This window comes from Chenopodium album, chromosome 8 (assembly GCF_948465745.1).
Source record: "Chenopodium album chromosome 8, dcCheAlbu1.1, whole genome shotgun sequence".
In the NCBI taxonomy this organism is placed as follows: Eukaryota; Viridiplantae; Streptophyta; class Magnoliopsida; order Caryophyllales; family Amaranthaceae; genus Chenopodium; species Chenopodium album.
The window spans coordinates 72,649,949-72,672,481 of record NC_137841.1 but is presented as its reverse complement, the minus strand read 5'-3'; the positions used below and the strand labels follow the sequence as shown (position 1 = coordinate 72,672,481).

The window sequence follows — 22,533 nt, the reverse complement described above, 5'->3', positions numbered from 1 at the left end:
TCTAATAGTCCATTTAATAATCGTCTATGGAGGTTACAACACAGACAAGACATGGAGTTGGGTGACCTTAACTTCTAGCAAAGGGCAATTGAAAGTAGGACACCTTATGGACATATGTATGGATATTCAGCGCGTTCTCGTCGTACAATAATTAAGGTTTCCTAATGTGTAATTTAAATTGCAGTCTATTTCTACGGAAAGAGTTGTATGGTTAAGACACAACGCGAACAGATCTTAGAAAATCATCTCAAGGTAATTTTTTGTGATCCTCTCTAAGCGTTTATCATCCTACTTATATTAATACAAATTTTAGTATGAAGTATGATTGTATGAATAATAAGTCCATGGCTACAAAACATGTCCCTTTTCCTCAATTTAACCTCATACTCTCATTTGTCAATATTCTACTCGATCCAAAAATATGATCAGATTCCACCCGAAAATTTAGGGTCTTGAATGCAAATTTGTACATCCCAAAAAGAAACCGAATTGTGATTTGATTTACCGACTTGACCAACTGATTTGACAAGCGAGTGAAGAATGTCCAATAAAAAAGTCGACGTGACCCTGGCATTAACTCAACAATGGTTGGACTGGAGGCACTCTTTGCTCCCACAAAAACCAAAAACCTAAAGAAAGGGCCACTGAGTTACTGAAAAGACTCGTGTTTAATCTGCTAGCATATGGATAACAGGAACATTATACTAAAGCAATCTAACTGAAGAACTAATATGCTTACATGCTGACCATCAGTCATATAGCAAAGATGCTCAGCAGAAACTTCTTCACAAAATATGCTACAGGGTCAAGATATAGGTAGAGTAAAAAGCTACTGTAAGAGATAATATGTCTTTGTCTTGCTCTCTAATACATAGTCAAAAGGAGAACAATATGCGGGAGCATAAAGCTACAGAGATTTGCATATCCGCGGTAGCAATGAAAGATTTGTTTTTGGTGAGGAAGAAAAGGATAGAAAGAATCCAATCATATATCAGACGATATGGGTATGCCAGAGGAGAAGGTATCGCTGTTAGCTCAACCTCAACAGGTCAAATCGCAATCTTATAATCCTAATGGGGGTAAATCCATTTTCTGTACTTGGAAATTCATAGTTCTGCATATCATCCTTAGAGGAATATAATCTATTTGGGACCCCTGAAAATTGTACATGCTTAAAGAGTTAAATTAGTAAAAGACTATAAGCTGGACTTGCCTTGTCACATTCCATGAATGTTGCTTTAGCGTTTGCAAAGCAAATTTTCATGTTGACTCTAACAACTCCGTTCAGAATCCATGCATTTGATCAGAATATAACGTGCAGTCGTGCAAGCTTCCAGTCAGCTTAGCCACTTCTTGAGGTTAGGATATCATAGATTTTACTAAAAAATTAACTTTTTCAAGCATGCTTAGAGAAATCTATGTAATATATTTATTTAAGCCATCTTCTAAGTACTTCGTACCTGCATCACGAGCAAGGGAGAAAAAGTAGTTAAAAGAATTTTGAGTAAAGAATATATCTTCCAGATCTCAGACTGACTGCTAAAATTAAAAGAAGAATATCAAAAGAATATATGGCCTTTTTAACCAAGAGATTACTCTAAATTAAGCAGGATTTCCCCCTTTGCTAGAATATTCATAATCATAATTCAAAATAGATGCATGGAATTATTGTGGCTAAATTTATAAACAAATAAACATCAAGCTCAATCAGTATGAAAATGTCAGAGCCCTAGAAAAAATTGTCATGCATTGAATCATGAACAATCTATGTGCTTAGGCAAAGTATTATCCTTGGACCTCGAATATTATTTTCAAAGGTATAACTAGCACATAGTATTCTAAGGCAAAGTCAGATTTGATTGTATTACAATAATACAAGCGCTTCAGCACACAGACACTAGGATGACAGGTTTTTGTCCTGAGTCTCGTATTTGACCTGCAGCCTAAACCTAACAGTAGGAAAACAAAGTATTTCTAGAAATGTGAAAAATATGGAGTAATTTGCAAGAAAGATCAACCATCATGGAATATCTCCACAATTATTTCCAGGCCAGAAAGTAAAAAAGCTAAGCCAGAAGGCGATAGCGCAAACCAATGGCTTAGAAAAAATTCCAATAAGATGCTAGCAAACACCTCAAATCCAGAATGAAGGACAAATATATTTCCCTTACATTCAGTCAAGCATATCTCAAGAATTTACTCAAAGCATCTCAAGAATAAGAACTTTAAAGCCTTGTATGTCTGAATGCATGCACTATTAAGTTGGCCATAAGCCGAATGGGCAATTGCCCCTAGCACCATGTAGCTCCAAAAACTCATCAGATTCTGGTCAATCAGAACAAAAATAGCACATCCGACTTTATAAACCATGTTTATCATACTTTCAAATGGCTATTGATGTAGAAAGATTGATTTTGGTTTCATTCTTAAAACCATTATATTCCATGTTAGAATTTGATACAGTTGAGATTTAGGAATCATTCTTAAACAGTTTTCTAACCCCCTCCCACTATTAATCCCCAAAAATAAAAGCAAAGAACATAAAAAATCATCTTAAATAGGTTTTGTGATAAACTATATTAGTATATTCATGTTATTAATACTTTTTAGGCCAGTAAAGCTTTACCATATCATAGTGAATTAATGCAAACATCTAATATATGTGTTCTTTGAAACAGCTTGTTTGCAATGATTAGACATCACTAAAACAGCCTTTTTCAATAATTAGCAAGGTTACACACATCTGATCCCATCAGTTCATACAAGGCGAGCCACTGTCGTAGTTATTGTACAGTATTATAGGCTAGAATGATTGAGATTCATATTGCCAAAATCTTACTGTACATAGGAATTTGCTAATCGATAAACATCCAATATATACGGTGCTAAAAGACAGAACTATTATCCATCAAGTTACAGCTTCCCACAGAATCTTAAAGGATGATCAACAGATTCCATTTAGTGGGCATTTGATAGACAAGTCCTAACAAGATGTGTTAGAGGTGGAATTACATTCTCTGTTCATCAACTTGTAACAGTCTCTTCCAATAAATTACTGATTAGCTTCTTAAAGTTGAGCTAGAGTTGTTTGGACCCACTGCATGAAATTATTTTCATTACTTATGATGCATATGCACCAGTTACACCAAATAACAAATCACCGGCTAAATCTCGTCTCTGTTGACAAGATTTTGGTGATTCCTTTCCAGCCATCCAAACAAACATATCAGTTAAATTCAAGTATATCAGCAGCTAAGTATTGTTGGCTGTCAGTGCCCTGCTTGTACCGTCAGATACTGTTATCATTATTCCATCATGTTGCCTAGGTTGATTAGATACTACGGAAACATCCAAATAAAGGTTTAACTACATACAAATAGCATCATCAAAAAGCTAGGTGCTGGACACCCTAGCCGAAATATCAAATTAACCTCACATTAAAACGGTGAGCTCCCAATTTCCCACTTGTCAGATAAAGAGAGCATCAAGTTTCTTTCTAGTTCGAAGTATTCACATTGGTCATCTTTTTTGACCTCTTCCCCTATATAAGGATTCAATGAAATACTGACATGCATAATAACACACATTCTCTTATTTGTAAAGTCAAAAATAGAATGGCTGCCCTCTCTCTAGATCCAAGACTGAGTCTCAATGCAAGAAAACACCACCATCACGGTGCTTTGGTGGAAGAAATAGAAGGGCTCATCAGGGTATATAAAGATGGGCATGTTGAAAGGCCACCAATCATCCCAAATGTCCCTTGCAACATTCCTTCTGAGCTAAGGGTGACTTCAAGGGATATTGTCATGGACCGATCAACTAATCTGTGGGCACGTGTCTATGTTCCACAAGGACAAAGGAACCTGCCTCTACTCGTCTACTTCCACGGAGGAGGTTTCTGTGTAGGTTCAGCAGCGTGGATGTGTTACCATGACTTCATATCCAACCTAGCATCTAAAGCAGGTTGTGTAGTCATGTCAGTAAATTATCGTCTAGCCCCTGAAAACCGTCTTCCTGCTGCCTATGAGGATGGTTACAACACCGTCATGTGGGTGAAGGAGCAAGCTACCAATGGCTCAAGAGAGCATTCTTGGTGGCTAAGCTGCTGCAATATCTTAGGTTTCTTCCTAGCAGGTGACAGCGCAGGAGCTAACATAGCTCATAATGTCGCTCTAAGATTTGGGGCCAGCAGATCAGCAAGGTCAACCCTTCTAAGGCCACTCTCTCACCGAGGTACTATCCTAATCCAACCTTTCTTTGGAGGTGAGGCACGAACTGCATCTGAAAAGGCCCCTCAACCATACGGATCAGCACTTACTTTATCAGCAGCTGATACCTATTGGCGGTTATCCCTCCCAATGGGCTCTACCCGGGAGCACCCATGGTGCAACCCTCTAGCCAAAGGCGCAGCTAAACTGAATAGCATAGAACTTCCAGCTACAATGGTGTGTGTGTCAGACATGGATATCCTGATGGATAGGAACAAGGAGTTCTGCTCTACCATGGCTAATGGAGGTAAGAAGGTAAATATGATGGTCTACAAGGGTGTGGGTCACGCATTTCAGATCCTACATAGCTCGTCACTCTCCAAAGCTCGCACACAAGAAATGATTGGTCACTTAAAAGCTTTCATTCACAGCTGAACAGAATAACCCCTGAGAATCTGTGATCATTACTTTTTCGAAGTTCATTCCTGCTTCAATTTAGGTCTTATAGTAGTATCTGTTATTTACCTAATTCATGAAAATGCAAATTTTGTACAGAATATGTATTGTGGAGTGATATGATTACTGATAAGAAGTATGTTTCTTATTCTAGCATAATTTACTGAATATTCCCATTGTGTTTTATATTTACATTCATTTAGATCCTAACATCAAAGTTTGAATCTTGGTGACATCAACCTAAGAATGCTTAACACAAATTATTGGAGAATAATATCAAATCCATTATTTCCCACAATAGTTACTTTTGTTACAACGCCTACCCTAAACAAGAGGGAAATGTATAACAGGTGATTAGCAAAAACAAGGGATCACACATCCCCCTATTACTATCCCATCAATCAATCAATCAAAGCCTTAATCCCATAAGTGGGGTCGGTTATTACTATCCCATCTCACCATCCGAAATTAATCAATCTTACACTTATGAACAATAAAAACAGCAAATTGAATCCTCTAATATCAGCTCACAAAACAAAGTGCTAGCTGCTAATATAAAACATAAGCAAATTCATCCAATTAACAATAATCCTGGCAATTAAAAAAATGTAACACACATGCAAACAATAATAATAAATCACAAAATTAACACAAAATAACAGTTAGATTACACACCTTTTCCTGTGTTACCAAAATATGATCAGTAATTTAATTAAATTTGGTGATGAATTGCCATGCAGGACACAGTGAAAAATATCAGCAGGGAAAAAGATAAGTACTTAATTCGTACTAAGTATGAACAAATGGGACTTGTGTATGTTTTATGTAGGAAGTTTAGCTCCTTAGTCCTTCCCCTGAGGAACATTAAGAAGACTAGTCTCGATCATGGGTTCCAACTATTCAATTAAGCTATTGGTTGAGACAGTCCTTTAACATAATACTCCGTATTAGATTTACAGAGCTAATGTGGCATAAAATAAAAATATAAATCAGTCCAGTACTTCAACCAAAAGTTTAAATTGACATTTGAAGTCCAAACATGATGAATTATTCCAATTTTTTTTTTTTATACTAAATACTTCATATTTGTATAAAGTACTTATACGAATAAAGTTTTTAAAGTTTGACCTTACAAATTGCAATAAAGCAATCTTTTAACCAACAAACCTCAATTACATCCTTTTGCCACCAGAGAACGGAGAAAGAAAGCTCTTTCACGGTATCTAAGGAAAATCCCTCGTTTTATGACCTCGGTGAGATTCAACCCTTAACCTCACGCCTGAAAGTCGGAGAACTAGCCAACTACTCTAAACCCCCTATCTCCCGTATAATCAAGCTATATCCTCCTAAATCCTAATTACAGATTTACAAAATAGCAATTCAAACCGAGTGATTATAACAATTACATAATAGCGACTTCCTCAGCTTATGGTTGCTCCTCTGCCATGGGAGCTCTTGTAAACTGAAAATTACTCTCATTCTTCATCTTTTTTCTCAGAATTTCAATCAAATCATAAACCTTGAAGTTTCAACAATGGCGAAGAAGGTTTCGATGATAGAGAGTAATATTCCGCTCTCACAATTCGGCGTTCTCGTTGCTCAATTACAATCCATTGTCGCTTCTGCTGCTCACAAATCTCCCGATCCTCTTCTCTGTTTTGATCTTCTCTCCGATCTCATTTCCGCCATTAATGACGAACCTAAGGTTTTCTTTCTTTCTTTCTTTCCCCTTTTTATCTTTGCTCTGATTAATTAGATCTATGTTGCTGCTAATATGCTTAAAATCATGGAATTTCACCATGTTTATGTTCAACTTGCAATTTTTTTGAATTTAATTGTTTTAAGGCTGTTTAATTTGAATTTTTTTGCTATAATGTTGCAAATTGTACTGGCATTTGGATTGTTTTAGAGCATTTTTACGTTTTGATTGGGAATTCTTGCTGAAATTATGGATGGGGTTGATGTTGATTGAATTAGGAACCTATTATGTTATGGCAAAGAAAATGTGAGGATGCATTGTTTTCGCTGCTGGTTTTGGGTGCCCGGAGGCCGGTGCGGCACTTGGCATCATTAGCTATGGTTAAAATTATCTGGAAAGGAGATCCTATTTCGATATACTCAAGGGTTAGTGCTCTTCAAGGGTTTCTTGCTGACGGGAAGAGAAGCGAACCTCAATGTGTTGCTGGTTTGTCAATGAACTCTGAATCTCTTATGTTAATTACCTGTATATATATGGGTGATGTTGTTCACCATTATATCATTGGCAAAACAATGCTCCTATTTCTTAGTGTATGATTTTGGTTTGCACTTGCATTTCACTTTGAACAAATGAATTGTGAACATGGGTACTAACATTGATTTTACTTTTACTAGAGGACGAGAAAAGCAAAGAAATATATAGGGTAGCCTTGTTTTTGTTGGTTCCTTTTCCCCTTCGTCTAAGGTTGATAGAAATCATAGACTGTTGAATGAGGAGGAAGCTGATTAATAAAAACAATGTAGCTTGAAAATATATAAGATTCACAATGAACTATAAGGTGAAGATTTCCACTTGAATTGATGCTGGTCAGTGGTCACTAGTGTTCACTCCTAATAAATTGTGTTTGGCTCCTTACATAGGATTTAAGATGCTTGCTTAATTATGGTGAGCCTGTGGGCTTTGTCTCTTTAATTCATTTTCCCATCAATGAATAATTTTTGGGTATGTGTTGTGGCCGTATTGTGTTTTTTCTTAAGAATAAATCAGACAAAGGAGTCAAAGTAACTTATGTGAATAGTGTAAAACGCGTCCACTAAAAAGATACGAATGGAGTATATGGCTAATAGAAAATTAGAAAGTATCACAATTTCTTTGAAGGGAAAGTATAGAACACTTTATTTTCACCACGTTATTCCCTTCGCTTCTTTTTGATGTTCCCATTTGCAATGTCTTGTTCTTAGATCCAAAACTATGACCATATATCTGAGAACACAAGTTATCACGCGGGATCTTGCTAGTATGTTACAATGTGTAGTTTTGAGAAATTAGCTTTTCAATCTTTTTTACCAATATGGTATATATGATTTAAATATGAGATAAGGTATACGGGAACATCAAGATGAAATGGCGGGAATACTATGACAAGAACACCAAGGGAACTCAATACTTCGTATAAAAGATTTATAGAGGACATACTTGCCTGTCAGAGTGTCAGCAATGATGCATTCATAATCTAAACTTCCCGGTGTCACAAATAGAGAACTTTGCCAAAACCTTGTCTTTGCAAAAGGGATGATGTATAGTTGTATCTATTTTATTCATTACAAACCAGGCATTCGTGGCACATTCTCAAGTAATTTATACTGGATATATTTTTTTCTTTTGTAGGTTTGAATTACTGCTTAGTCATGACCTATTTCTCATTTTCTGTTAAATCAAGGTGTTGCCCAGTGTTTGGGAGAACTATATCGACATTTTGGTAGGAAGATCACTTCTGGATTTTCAGAAACAACAAGTATTGCCTCGAAACTTATGAAGTCTCATGAGGTATCTAAGTTTGTTGATATGTAAATTTTTTATCTATTTATTTATTTATGATTTTGACTACGACCACACTGAATTAGTCTTGTATGCCATAAGCACCCTTGGTGTGTATTGTGAAACAAAGATTCTGAATCATATATATTAAGGCTATTGAAGATTCTGAATCATATATATTAAGGTTAACAAAGATTCTGAATCATATATATTGTGAAACAAAGATTCTGTCATAGGTATACAAGATTACAAGTATTCTCTTTTGATTCTTTTGAAATTTGCCCATGGAAGGGAAAGCAGAGGGAGTTGAATGCTGAGTTGTAATGTTTTAGATCTACTTGGGCATTTTAATTTTCTTGTTATTTTTGTTTTTTAGATAGCTTGAGACTAGAGAATTCATTGACAAGAGAATCTACCTGTTTGAGGTACACACACCCAAAAAAAAATAAAAATCACTACAAATGAAATATGCAGCCATGCTGGTTGCCAAACCTATTCTCGGTGAACATCTTTGTGGGAGTAATTTCATTTTTATTTTGGATTGGTAAAACTAATAGATCAATAGATGTGTAATACTATGATATTGTTAGGATGTGTAAGTGGAATTACTCCTGGTACATATACGAAAAAGAGAAATTGCGAGGTTAGGAAAAGTGGAAAACCTGTTGTTATCCTGAAAGAGCCATTTGAAATGCTTGATATTCTGCAAATTCTGCTGGCATTTTCTTCCACAGTGACTAATTAATGATGTTATGCACTCCTAAAAATATGCTTCCTTCTTTTTCCCCCCTTTCCTTTAGGGGTGTACTCAACTGCTTTTAATGATGAAGTATATCTCCAAGCTCATGTACTCAGGATCATACAAGATGGATTGTTTGTGTTGAGTTATTGACACCACCATGGCACATTGTACACACATCTAGAGACATTGATCTACGAGGTCATTTGTACAACACGGTGTTGTTGCTTTTGCTAACCTACACAGTACATATTCTTGGGGATTTAGGCTATGATGTATGGAGCAACTTGTGTTTTTGTAAACTACACAAGTTTAAGAAACAAGAAGTTTGTCTGATAGTCTTAAGAAAAATATAGTTGTTTGTGATTCAGGCTGGTTTATTCTATTTTACCTTAATTAGCATAAAACTTTACAGGAGTATGTAAGGAAAGAGGCTCTACATATGCTTCGGAATGCTATGGAGGGTTGTGGTGGTGCTTCTGCTGCTACGGCATATACAGAGGCATTTCGACTCATCATGCGATTCGGTGTTGTTGATAAGTCACCTATTGTCAGAATAGCTGCTGCTAGATGTTTAAAGACATTTGCTAATGTTGGAGGACCAGGTTTGGGTACTGCAGAGCTTGATAGTTCAGCCTTTATTTGTGTTAAGGTAGATCCTCCTCCCTTGCTCTATATAATTGCCTCTTTATTCATTTATACTAACGAATACTTACCTCTATCAGGCTTTTAATGATCCAAATTCATCTATTCGTGATGCCTTTGCCGAAGCATTGGGTGCAGTGCTTGCTCTTGGAATGAATCCCGAGGCGCAGGTTTACAGTTTTCAAGTCTGAGAGAAAAATGGTTTTTATGTGTAGCTAGTTTTTAAAAAGAGATTCTGGCTGTCTTATACTGTTGCAGGTGCAACTAAAAGGAAAAGGACAACTCACCTCAGCAAAGAAACTAGAAGATGGCTTGCAGAGGCACCTGGTATCTTCATTTGTGAAAGGTATGTTATTCCCTGGGGTTTTAAGCTGTACCTGCCAAAAGTCAACAGGAGGAAGGGGGGTAGAAGTTGAATTGTGTTTCTGTTTAGTTAAACCAAGCTGACGGAATGTTGCAAAAGCATAGTTTATACAAAAGAGAGGAAACTATCTAGCCTCCAACTAACTGCTACCGTATATACTAGTATTCATCTACTAAACAAACTAGTTGATGTGTGCAGGATGGCTGAATAAGACAATAACATATGTTTGAAATAATTGAACTAGTTTATTGAGCAAGGTCGATGCAATAAGAAATCAACCATGACAACTATGTTAACCAAGAATCAACTATTTGAGCATAACTAACCCTTTGTTTGGATTTAAGGAGATGGAGGGAAAGGATGGGAAGGGAAATGGAGGGAAAGGATGGGAAGGGAAATGTAGGGATGGAGTATCTTTCACTTGGATAACAAATGAGGATGGAAGGGAATTGGAGGGAAGAGAAATAGAGGGATTAAATTGTAAGAATTCAAGCTCTCCAACTATGGAGAGAATTGGAAGGAAAGCTCATCATTCTTCCCTCCCCTCCCCTTCTCTTCCCTTTCATCCTTCTTTTCCTTCCCCTTCTTTGTCCAAACACACTGTAAAAGATCTAGTTCCCCCCTATGGCCTGTTGTTGCTGGTCACTGGCCTTGTTTTGGGTTTCTTGACTATTTGTCAATGTCTCTCTCTCTCTCTCTCTCTCTCTCTCTCTCTCTCTATGAGAATGTTGCTATGTAAGTCATGGGTGATCTAGTTCTCCTGGCACCAGTACTGCTCTGTTTGTCTTGTCTATGACCAGTGTCCAGTGACAGATGGTACGAGAGTTTACAGGAGGATTATTTTTTCCTTTCTAGATTTGGGAAATTTTTTTAGGTATTGGGTCAATATAGGAGAAAAAGAAGAAAACAATGTGTGAGTGAGAAGTGAACATGTGAGGATCCTATTATGGCTACCCTTATCTGATCCACAGTTAGTTTTCTTTTGTTAGATCATTTGATTATAGTTGTAACATCTCTAGTTCATAATGCAGCAAGTGGTGTCAGGTCACGGGATGTGCGGATCAGCTTAACTTTAGCATGGGTTTCCTTCCTGCAGGTAGTTATTTAAATATTATTTTGCTGAGTGAAGCTTATTTATATGATTGGCCATCTTCAATCTTCTTATGTATGAGTAATTCAGATCAAAGTAAACTTCAAACTATTTCCCGCATCTTTTAAGGCGAAGATCTATAAAATTAAAACTTAAGCATAGTTGCATCAGCTTCCATTTAGACATTTACAAGCTTGACTTGTTCTTGGGTTTTAAATTTTTTTGATTTGGTGTATCTTCAGTTCCCCACTTTTGTTATCTAGCAAAGTAGTATTTTTAATTTTCGTAGTGGCTTGACACCTGCTTGAGCTGTGTATGGAATTGGAAGCTGCTGTTGTCTCTATCCTATTCTTTGATGTGGGCATGCTTTGTCTTAGAGATAATAATTTAATTGAAGGTGGCTTTTATAAAAAAGAATTGGACTATCTCACTTTTTGTTTAGATGTTCTGGTAAGCTCAATATTCTTGCAGCCCATCCTCTCCATTTCATAGACTAAGAGATGGCCAGTTTATATCACAAGTTTCTTAACACACACATGCAGACATGCTAATAGGATTGTTGGGGGGGGGGGGGGTACAGTGATTACTGATTAGATCTCCATTCATTCATAAAACAATTCACAAGGAGATCAGATAATTGACAGTGCAAGCTGCACTATAACTGCTTACCATGTCTTCTCTGTAGCTGTATGTGTTGGAGTTTCTCTTATGTGTTTACTTTACTTCTTTTTGTTTGATGTTGCACTTGTGCTCAATTGGCTTCTTGAACTACAAATTTCAGGCCATTCTTCTCAAGTATCTTCATCCAGATAGTGAACTTCAAGACTTCACTTCCCAAGTGATGGACATGCTTCGAGTGGATACGTCTGTTGATGCACAAGCTCTGGTAGTCCTTATCATACTTGCTAATCCTATCTGTCCTTGCCCTTTCATTTTATCTTTCGTGCAATCTTGCTTATCATTGTCTTTTAGAAGGTTCTGAAAATAAGTTGGTTACAGAAGATTTAAGTTCAAGCCATGTTCTCGCTGGCAATTGTGATACTTGCTTCACTTACATAGTTTCATTCTGCTTGTTTCAGCTGTCCAGATATTATGCGCTTAATAAGCTAGAGTAATATGAACTCAAAAACTAAAAGAGACACTTGTGTAAATTGACAGAATCATAAATCAATGGGAGAATGCATTGGATTTTGTGTCGGAAATTGTAATAAATTTGTTTATCAAGTTCATGCTAAGAAGAAAATTAGAACCGGGGTTCGGCAAAAACATGTGATATTAAGTATTAGTGTCATGATCTTCTTTCTTTTCTTATTCTCCTAAATTTTTTTTGGTACTGAAAAATGTTCCATCATTTTTACTAGTTGAACGAAAAGTTAATAACCGTGAAAGTTAGTTTCAAAACACTTCCTATTGACTAGTTTCCTTAAAGTTTTTGTTGCATGCAGTTTTATTTATTTATTTATTTTTTGTCTTCCTGAGCTCAGAAGTGTTATGGACCTTATGGTTTCAAATTTAGTTAGTATCAACTACCAAGAAGTATTGTATACTCAATACAGTCACGGAAGATGTTGATGCGTGCTCCTGCTTTTTTTTTTTTTTTGGTATGCAAGTCCTTGATATGAACAAGAAAGTGATGTCTGATGCCTATACTGCTTTCAACTATCATAAGCTACTTACTGATAGATTAATGGGTTTTTGAAGGCATGTGTGCTATATATTCTTAGGGTTGGTGTGGTCGATCAGATGACAGAACCTACTCAAAGGAGCTTCTTAGTTATTCTGGGAAAGCAGGTCTGTTGGTTTAAACTAAGGTTTTTAGTGGAGGTCACTGATATTTAATATTGTCTTTTTTAACATGCTTATATAAATTCTGACATGTTGCAGCTTGAATCTCCTGACAGTAGCCCGCCTATGAAAGTTGCTGCTCTACGTACCTTGTCATATACTTTAAATACTCTAGGAGAGGTGAGGCTTTGCGACAATTAGTGTAAATTTTCTTTTGTTGATGATCTGATTGTAAATTATGATGGATTAGTCCTCTTGAATGGCATATCTATGAATAAAATTCGAAGGAAATCCAAAGAGTTTATATCTGGATAAGGGTTGCGTGATGAAAGTAGTAGCATGTCTTGTAATTCAGAGATGGAGAAGTAGAGTAAAGAGATCTCTTAAACTCAGGGATTCTTAATACATTTATAATTGAAACCAGTGGAGCATGGAGATGATGGTGGAGCATGGATTCTTAAAAATATAAATTGTTTGTTTGAGTGTTTCAGATCTTCAGAAAGATGATTTCTCGTAGTCAACTTCTCAGTATCGTTATAATTTGGAATTTGGATAGTATTTATTTGCAAGGGAGGTAGGGTTAAGTTTGCGAATTCCTTACTTATCACTTTATCAGTATAATTGAAGTACTATATTTTGAATATAAAGTAAAGGAGAGTATAGAGTGTGGAAATCTGCTTGAGTTTCATCTGTTTCTTTTGTGGCTATTCATGGATTTGGGTATTAGGATATGTACATGTATTATATCTGCTTACTTACGCGGTTGATATTATTCCAGACTTTCAGTGACTGATCTTGTCCACTGTGTAGGTTCCTTTGGAGTTCAGGGAAGTTCTAGATGATACAGTTGTTGCTGCGCTGTCACATCCTTCACAAATGGTAAATTCTTCATTTCTATCTTACAGATTTCTTACATCTATATTTTTGTTGTGGGATATAAATAATGTTTTTGACCACAATGTGGTTAGGATTTCACATGAAAGAAACACACTTATTGCAATGTCACATGAAGGGTCACTGATTCTGCTGCTTGAATTCTACATCAGTCACTTCAGATTTATTGGCTAATTTTTGGCCTAAACTGGTTATTTATAGAGCATATTGGCCAATAAGTTATTGCCATTTTAAATTTAAAAGAATTTCGGTTTGGCAAGATGAAAAAAAATGAATATATATATCGGCAAATTTGTATTTGCTGAGAGTTAACGCCTCTAATGTCTGACATTGCACTTCTAGCTGTTTGTAAATTAATTTTCAACGCTATTCAGTAGGGATTTTGTCTTTGAGGTGTGAGAAACATTGCTATTATATTTCCTAGTTTTTGGTTATTTGCTGTTATTGTTTGAGATATTTCTTTCTAATAAGATCCATTTATGCCTCTATAGAGAAGCTAGAGATGTTGAACTTCTGATTCTTTCTGTACTTAATAATTTTGGCTTTTTAAAATGTACGTAGTATATGTAATGTGTTTTTTTTTTATTTTTTATTTTTTATTTTTTATTTTTTTAATTTTTTTTATTTACTTATACTACGTATATTTGGCTGACAAATTAAACATTAGTCTATTATGGCGATGTATTAGAGATACTAGAAATTACTGTTCATAACTTCGAGTTTGTTTGTGATGTGCTATATTGTATGTTCTATGTTGGTTTGTGAATATCTGCATGTAACCCATTAAAAAAGGACTATGATTTTCCATTGCCTACATGGTTATCAGTGTTGTTTCTTGCCTCTGCTTCTATAGCTTGCTCTTGCTTTGGCAATGTGTTTTGATCTGATTATTGAAAATTTAATTATTATTATTATTATTATTATTATTATTATTATTATTATTATTATTATTATTATTATTGTTGTTGTTGTTTTTTGGGCAAAACTGACATGCTTGGTAATTGTAGGTCCGTGTTGAGGCTGCTTTGACTTTGCGGGCATTGGCTGAAGTTGATCCTACCTGTGTCAGTGGTTTGGTCTCTTATGGCGTGACAATGCTCAGTGCCTTAAGAGAAAGTGTATCGTTTGACAAGGTTAGAATTGAGGCAATTGTTTGCTTGTCAAACTTTCTTCTATTGCAATTGTATGAATTTTGCTTCTGTTTAAAAATTATCTGACTGTTCTAATAATAACTCACTTCTCTTAAACTGTTAATCAAGAAACTAAAATTTATCATTTTGCTCTGCAGGGAAACACCTTAAAACAGGATCTTGATTCCTTACATGGGCAAGCCACTTTACTTGCAGCTCTAGTTTCTATATCGCCAAAGCTAGCTCTCGGTTATCCGGCTAGGTAATGCTCAATCAGTTAAGATTGTATTACATCATGCTGGTGGTTAATGTTTCCAGATGGCTATGGTTGTTGGAGTTTTTGATATTATTATGCTTAGTCTAATCCTTTGTGTACTTGTGCTATTATTACAATTGTTACCCTTTTGATTAACTATTTTCTTGGCCAATGAAGTAGTGCACCCATATACATGTTTTCCCTTTGGATAAAACAATGATAAACATATTTCAATTTATAAATTATATGCTGTATTTATGACTTGATGGCTAAGTTTATTCACTCCTGAATTATCAATATAATTATGAGCTATATTAATGAATATCTAGATAATTATAGATTTATTATAAAATATATTTGTAGACATATTGTCCTTTGCTTCTTTTCTACTGCACAAATTAATAAGGGCCTTTATTCTGTAGTACTGGTCCCTTGAGACTCCCTTCTTCTGCCTTTGTGCTGCATTGATAGGCTTAGCAAGTGCTTTTACAATTTTTAGAAAAGATTTTAATGTCTTTTTGTGTGGTCATGCTTTTCAGGCTGCCACACTCGGTGCTGAAAGTTTCACAGAATATGTTGACCAAGTCCAGTAGGAACCCTGGGGCTGCAACTACTGAGAAAGAAGCTGGATGGTTACTTCTAGCTTCACTTTTAGCATCTATTCCTATAGAGGTAAACTGTCATGCCCTTTTATCTTCCTTACTCCAATTTTCATTTTTTAGCAAGATAATATATTTTTGTTCCTGCAGGAGCTTGAGGACCAGACCTTTGATATTCTTGCCCTATGGGCTCCCTTATTTAGTGGAAATCCAGAACTAGAAGTTCGACAAAGTGGAGAATTGACATCTAAAATATGGTGAGCAACTTGGGTACAATTTTTAAAATTTATTTTTAATTTTAATTTTGATAGAAAACAGAAAAAGAGTACAGACAAAGGATAGCCTGCCCTCTTATCAAAAATTAAAATTAAGATTGACCCAGTTTCTTTTTACCTCCCCAATCAAGAAAAAGTTCTCTTGATTCTTGTATCTACACTAGAACTATGAAATGATGTACACTCTAACAGTTACTGAGCTATCAAAACTCAAACATTGATATCCAGAATCACTTCTCAGTTTTTCTAGATGCTAATTATTTGAATTTTCTATCGAATACTTAAAGAAAACTCATAAAGAAATACTGATGATGTGGTGGATTGGTCTTGGGAAGTTGGTGAGATAATCATGGTAGGGAACAGCCCAAAAGCTCCTATTTATCTGGTCCAGTGAAAGGGGATATATTGTCTGGGAGTCTTTATTACTATGGGCTTGACCTGTAGTTCATCTTTAACCTGGCTCAGACCATGTTGTCATTTGACCAAGTCATAAACTATCAAAGATTGCTAACTAAGTAATTAAATTTGTGTTAGAATATTTCACCTGTTAAATGATGATCAGAGAAATTGTCAACTTGAAGGCAGAAGTTTGATAGCTCTTGTTCTTTTCTTGTTTTTCAAGGACATGTGTAGTTGAATTGTGTTGCATAATATACAAATAATCAATTACTATGTTATGCTCTTTAGAAGCTTTTTTTTTATAAAATGTTTTTTTCAGGGAGAATAATTTAGGCATTTAGCTTTGTTTGGAAGAGTGATATTCTTTCTTTCTTTTTTTTTTCCCCATTGGAGTGGGGGTGTAGGCAGTACAAGTAGCTAGAAGCTGATTAGAAAGCTCTTTTTCTCTCATGATTTGAGTTCATAAAGAAGGAGATAAACATATACAAGCTACAGCTGTTAAATTTGTGTGATAGAATAAATTTCAGGAGTTGGCTCAAAACCTCTGATTACCTTTATTTGTTTTTTTTTTTTTTTTTTTTTTTTTTTTTGGTAAAAGTAATAGGATGTGAAAATTGTGCTGAAGTTTCCCTGAAAAATGTGTTTTCAGTGTGTGGTCTGCAGCTATTGATGCACTTACAGCATTTGTTAGATGTTTTCTTTCTCCAAAAGCTGTGAATTATGGGATTCTACTTCAGCCAGTGCTAGTGTACCTTAGCAGGTATCTAGTATTCCGATTGTATATTTTTCTTAATCAGCTCAAGATTTCTGTTTGCTATTTCTGTCCAATGTGCTGACTCTTATTTCTAATCATTCATTCTGAACAGTGTATTATCACACATTTCTTTTATAGCTGCGAAAAACCTTCCTGGGACAAAAGCTGCCCTGGATGTTCTCGTCATAAGGACACTAATAACATTCCAGTCACTCTCTGATCCTATGACATATAGAAGTGATCATCCTAAGCTTCTCCAACTATGTACTGGTCCATTTAGGTAATGACGAGTTACATGTTTCTTACGATGTTTCTATCTCTATTCTTGGATGTTTAAAATGTTTTTTTATCCTTTCCTTTTGGTTTCTATTTGTGGTGCTATATGCTCATTGTTGTTTTTGTTGAACTCAATCACAGGGATCCTTCATCTTATGAAGAGAGCTCATGCTTGAGACTCCTGTTAGACAAAAGAGATGCTTGGTTGGGGCCATGGATTCCAGGAAGGTGCTCAGACTTTACATACATCTTACACACACACACACACACACACACACCACTCTTGTGTCTACACTGTTCAGACTTCACTTTTAGACCATCCTCTTAACATATTCAATTTAACTTCACATGTCTTGGATTATGCATTTGTACTATAGCTTTCTGATTGTGATTGTGCAGGGACTGGTTTGAAGATGAACTTCGTGCTTTTCAGGGTGGGAAAAATGGTCTGATGCCTTGCATCTGGGATCCTGAACTTCCTAGTTTTCCTGAGGTTACCTTCTTATCTGGAAATATTTATGCATTAGCAATCCATTCAGGTGACGTTTGTGAAATTTGGCTTTTCTGTACCCGATTTTAACGTATGTTGAAATATATGAACTTTCTAAAAATGAGAAGTTGGAAACTAAAGCTCTTTTGCATGACTGTAGTAAAATCAATCAATCATTGGATCCCCCCCCCCCCCCAAAAAAAAAAAAAAGAAAAAGACCAAAAAAAAAAAAAAAAAAAAAAACTGTAGTACTCAAAAGGGTGTAAAGGGTGGTCCTGTGTTTTGTCTTTTGTTTTAATATTACAATATCCAAAGTGAAAATACAAGGAAATAAAAAATCAGCAATAAATGCTTGTCACTAGATTTAAAGAACTCCATCTCCGCATTACAATTGACATGTTTGGGAAAGCTTCTGTGAGCTTTTAAAGAAGCTAAATACAACACTTTCTCCCATTAATTTTTCAAAAACCATTGACTTTGAAAAATCCCGTCATTCCTCTTCAATCAATTCACCCAAACCTCTAGCTGTTCTCGGTTCTACTTTTGGTGGTTTAGATAGTTGTTCTAATAGTGGTGGCCTACCTTTTTCACACATGTTATGGGGTTGTGCCGTTCAGTGGGGTCAGAAGGCATGCCAGTTAGAGCTGTCAATTCGGGTAAATAGGTTGGGTAAGAGTGGGTCAGGTCAACTCGGGTCGGGTCAATTCGGATTAATTCCATAACCTATGTGGGTTGGGTTTGGGTTGGGTCATGCTTGAGTCGGGTCACGTCGAGTCATACTTCTAATCGGGTTTTGGGTCGGGTTAATAACAGGTCGGGTTACATTCGGGTCGAGTGAACAATAAGTCGAGTTTAATTTGGGTTTTCACGGGTTAAAACGGGTTAGGGTAATTCTCGGGTTCGAGTCAGGTTCGGTTCAAGTCAATAATTTGCGGGTTAGAATCAGGTTGTGTCATTCTCGGGTTTGAGTCGGGTTCGGTTCAAGTCAATAATTTGCTGATTATAATTAATTCGGGTCATTTTAAAGTCGGGTCATTCTCGGGTTCTAGTCGGGTTCGGTTCAAGTCAATAATTTGCGGGTTATAATTAGGTTGGGTCATTTCCAAGTCGGGTCATTCTCGGATTCAAGTCGGGTTATGTTTAAGTCAATAATTTACAAGTTACAATCAGGTCGGGTCATTTCTAAGTCAGATCATATTTGGGTTCAACTAACTATAAATAGATAATTATCATTTTTATCAAACTAATTATTTCCTTTGACTATAATGTATATGGCAATATATTAGGGGAAAAAAAAAAAGTTAGGAAGATAATTATCTCCTTTAACCATACAACAAATATATACTGTATTTAACTCTTAAATTTGAGGATGATGCTCCTTTCTTTTGGTGCTTGGACCGACTTGTTCTCCCTAGACAAAATGCTTTGATCAACAATAATAAAGTGATCTAAATTCCATTTAAGGTGATTTGAAATCGGGTCAGGAACAATTTGGGTTAAATTTAGGTCGGAATAACAAGTCGTGTTAATTTCGAGTCGGGCTGGTAACAGATCAGGTTGAATTTTTGGGTCGTGTAAGTAATAGGTCTAGTGAAATTCGGGTTGGGTCAATAACAAGTCGGGTTGAATTTGGGTTAGGTCAATAACAAGTCAGATTGATTTCGGGTCGGGTGTGTACAGGTTGGGTTAAATTCGGGTCGGGTTAGGAACTGGTCGGGCTGAATTCAGGTCCGGTTATTAACAAGTCGGGTTTTGACGGGTTAAAATGCGTTAGGGTCAATTTCGATTCAAGTCGGGTTCGGTGCAAGTTAATTAAATTGGCCGTTGTAAACCAGTAAATTGGCCGTTTAACAGCAAATTGGATGGTTCCACACACCCAATTGAACTTCCGTAGGGGTATTAAGGACCATGGTAAACATTTTGGCAACTTTTATTTCCGGGCAAAAAAAAGTAAAAAAATTCCAAAATGGAAGGCTTTTTGAGAAATTTCAAGGTTTCGGGGCTCGGTGTCGAAAAGCCTTGAGATTTTAGGGAATACATCTCGGGGTCATATTATCACGTTTGAAACCATATATGATCATTATATGTTGTCATAAATGTTCTTGGTAGGCTTGATTTAATGAAATCGGTGCAAGTTATAAACCGGTAAATAGGCCGTTTAAAGGCAAATTGGATGGTTGCACCCACTCAATTGGACTCCCGGAATGTATTAGGGACCATGGTAAAAATTTCGGTAATTTTTATTTCCGGACGAAAAAAATTCAAAAAATTCCAAAATTGACGGCTAATATCCACGTTTTTTGAAATTTTTTGGAGGTTTCGGGGATCAGTGTAGAAAAGTCTTGATATTTTTTGGGATACATCTCGGGGTCATATAATGCCGTTTGGAACCATATATGATCATTATATGTTGTCATAAATGTTCGTAGTATGCTTGAGTTAATGAAATCCGTGCAAGTTGTAAATCGGTAATTTGGTCGTTTAAAGGGAAATTGGATGGTTCCACCCACCCAATGGGACTCCCGGACGGTATTAGGATCATGGTAAACATTTCAACAATTTTTACCCGGGAAAAAAAAGTCAAAAATTAAAAATTGAAGGCTAATATCCACTCTTTTTTAGAAATTTTGGAGGATTCGGGGCCCGATTTCAAAAAGTCTTGAAATTCTTGGGGGTACATCTCGGGGTCATATAATGCCGTTTGGAGCCATTTATGATTATTATATGTTGTCATAAATGTTCATGGTAGGCTTGACTTAATGAAATCGCTGTAAGTTGTATACCGGTAAATTGGCCGTTTAAAGGCAAATTGGATAGTTCAACCCACCCAATTGGACTCCCGGAGGGTATTAGGGACCATGGTAAAAATTTCAGCAATTTTTATTTTCGGGCGGAAATAAGTTAAAAAATTCCAAAATTGAAGGCTTATATCTACGCTTTTTTGAGAAATTTTGAAGGTTTCGGGGCACGGTGTCGAAAAGCATTGAGATTTTATGGAATACATCTCGGGGTCATATAATGACGTTTGGAACCATATATGATCATTATATGTTGTCATAAATGTTCATGGTAGGCTTGATTTTAATGAAATCGATGCAAGTTGTAATCCGGTAAATTGGCCGTTTAAAGGCAAGTTGGATAGTTCAACCTACCCAATAGGACTCCCGGAGGGTATTAGGAACCATAGTAAAAATTTCGGCAATTTTTATTTGCGGGCGAAAAAAAGTAAAAAAATTCAAAAATCGAAGGCTACACGCTTTTTGAGAAATTTTGGAGGTTTCGGGTCACGGTGTCGAAAATACTTAGATTTTAGGAAATACATCTCGGGAGTCATATAATGACGTTTGGAACCATATATGATCATTATATGTTGTCATAAATGTTTGTGGTAGGCTTGAGTTAATGAAATCGATGCAAGTTGTAAATCGGTAAATTGGCCGTTTAAAGGCAAATTGGATGGTTCCACCCACCCAATTGGACTCCCAGAGGATATTAGTGACCATAGTAAACATTTCGGCAATTTTTATTTCGGGGCAAAAAAAGTCAAAAAACTCTAAAATTGAAGGCTAATATCCACGCTTTTTGAGAAATTTTGTAGATTTCGAGTCCCGATGTCGAAAAGACTTGAAAAATTAAGGGATACATCTCGGGGTCATATAATGTCGTTTGGAATCTTATATAATCATTATATGTTGTCATAAATGTTCGTGATAGGTTTGAGTTAATGAAATCGGTGCAAGTTGTATACCTGTAAATTGGCTATTTAAAGGCAAATTGGATGGTTCCATCCACCCAATTGGACTCTCGGAGGTTGTTAGTGACCATGGTAAACAATTCGGCAATTTTTATTTCCCAACAGAAAAAAGTCAAAAAATTCCAAAATTGATGGCTTATATTCACAATTTTTTTAGAAATTTTGGAGGTTTCGGGTCCCGGTGTCAAAAAGTCTTGAAATTTTAAGGGATATATCTGTGGGTCATTTAATGCCGTTTGGAACAATATATGATCATTATTTGTTGTCTTAAATGTTCGTTGTAGGCTTGAGTTAATGAAATCGGTGCAAGTTGTGAATCGGTAAATTGGTCATTATTTGCAAGTTATTGATCATTATTTGCAAGTTAATGATTAATATTTTTTGTCATAAATATTCGGGTTCAACTAACTATAAATAGATAATTATCATTTTTATCAATCTAATTATTTCCTTTGACTATAATATATATGGCAATATATTAGGGAACTATAGTCTATAAATTGTCTATAATTTAGGAAGATAATTATCTCCTTTGATCATACAACAAATATATACTATATTTAACTCTTAAATTTGAGGATGATGCTCCTTTCTTTGACTGACTTGGTCTCCCTATACAAAATGCCTTGATCAACAATAATACAGTGGTCTAAATTGCATTTAAGGTGATTTGAAATCGGTTCAGGAACAATTTAGGTCGGGTCAATGACAAGTCGTGTTGATTTCGAGTCGGGTTAGTAACAGGATCGGGTTGAATTTTTGGGTTGGGTTAGAATAGGTCTGGTAAAATTCGGTTCGGGTCAATAACAAGTCGAGTCGTTGAATTTGGGTCGGGTTAATAACAAGTCGGGTTGATTTCGGATCGGGTTTGTAACAGGTTGGGTCAAATTCGGGTCGATTAA

The 22,533-nt window shown here is 35.9% G+C and overlaps 1 protein-coding gene, 1 long non-coding RNA gene and 1 pseudogene across 4 annotated transcripts in view; 2 read left to right on the top strand and 1 right to left on the bottom strand.

The window, feature by feature from the left end:
* Window positions 1-549: 549 nt before the first annotated feature.
* LOC145556577 (uncharacterized) lies at window positions 550-5,538 on the bottom strand. Of its 2 annotated transcripts, none has more exons than XR_014091902.1 (2): window positions 5,340-5,538; window positions 550-1,460 (listed from the first exon to the last, which is right to left on the bottom strand). It is a non-coding gene; the product is annotated as an uncharacterized LOC145556577 (long non-coding RNA). The 2 variants fall into 2 exon arrangements; XR_014091901.1 differs by lacking the exon at window positions 5,340-5,538 and adding an exon at window positions 1,597-1,815.
* Window positions 3,566-4,852, top strand: LOC145556576 (putative carboxylesterase 17 pseudogene; annotated as a pseudogene).
* A 480-nt stretch (window positions 5,539-6,018) lies between the features above and the next one.
* Window positions 6,019-22,533, top strand: part of LOC145642300 (protein SWEETIE-like) — a 36,647-nt gene continuing 20,132 nt past the window's right edge. The window contains exons 1-19 of one of the 2 annotated variants that reach the window (XM_081693424.1): window positions 6,019-6,369; window positions 6,642-6,849; window positions 8,084-8,190; window positions 9,336-9,572; window positions 9,646-9,735; window positions 9,824-9,911; window positions 10,961-11,025; window positions 11,801-11,905; window positions 12,721-12,810; window positions 12,904-12,984; window positions 13,615-13,683; window positions 14,706-14,831; window positions 14,987-15,090; window positions 15,624-15,756; window positions 15,834-15,940; window positions 17,007-17,117; window positions 17,224-17,391; window positions 17,529-17,615; window positions 17,787-17,880. In XM_081693424.1, the coding sequence (XP_081549550.1) occupies window positions 6,199-6,369; window positions 6,642-6,849; window positions 8,084-8,190; window positions 9,336-9,572; window positions 9,646-9,735; window positions 9,824-9,911; window positions 10,961-11,025; window positions 11,801-11,905; window positions 12,721-12,810; window positions 12,904-12,984; window positions 13,615-13,683; window positions 14,706-14,831; window positions 14,987-15,090; window positions 15,624-15,756; window positions 15,834-15,940; window positions 17,007-17,117; window positions 17,224-17,391; window positions 17,529-17,615; window positions 17,787-17,880 (2,241 nt within the window). In that variant the 5' untranslated portion in view covers window positions 6,019-6,198. Of the gene's footprint in view, window positions 6,370-6,641; window positions 6,850-8,083; window positions 8,191-9,335; window positions 9,573-9,645; window positions 9,736-9,823; window positions 9,912-10,960; window positions 11,026-11,800; window positions 11,906-12,720; window positions 12,811-12,903; window positions 12,985-13,614; window positions 13,684-14,705; window positions 14,832-14,986; window positions 15,091-15,623; window positions 15,757-15,833; window positions 15,941-17,006; window positions 17,118-17,223; window positions 17,392-17,528; window positions 17,616-17,786; window positions 17,881-22,533 lie in introns of those variants that run through there. The other variant, XM_081693425.1, reaches the window with a different exon arrangement.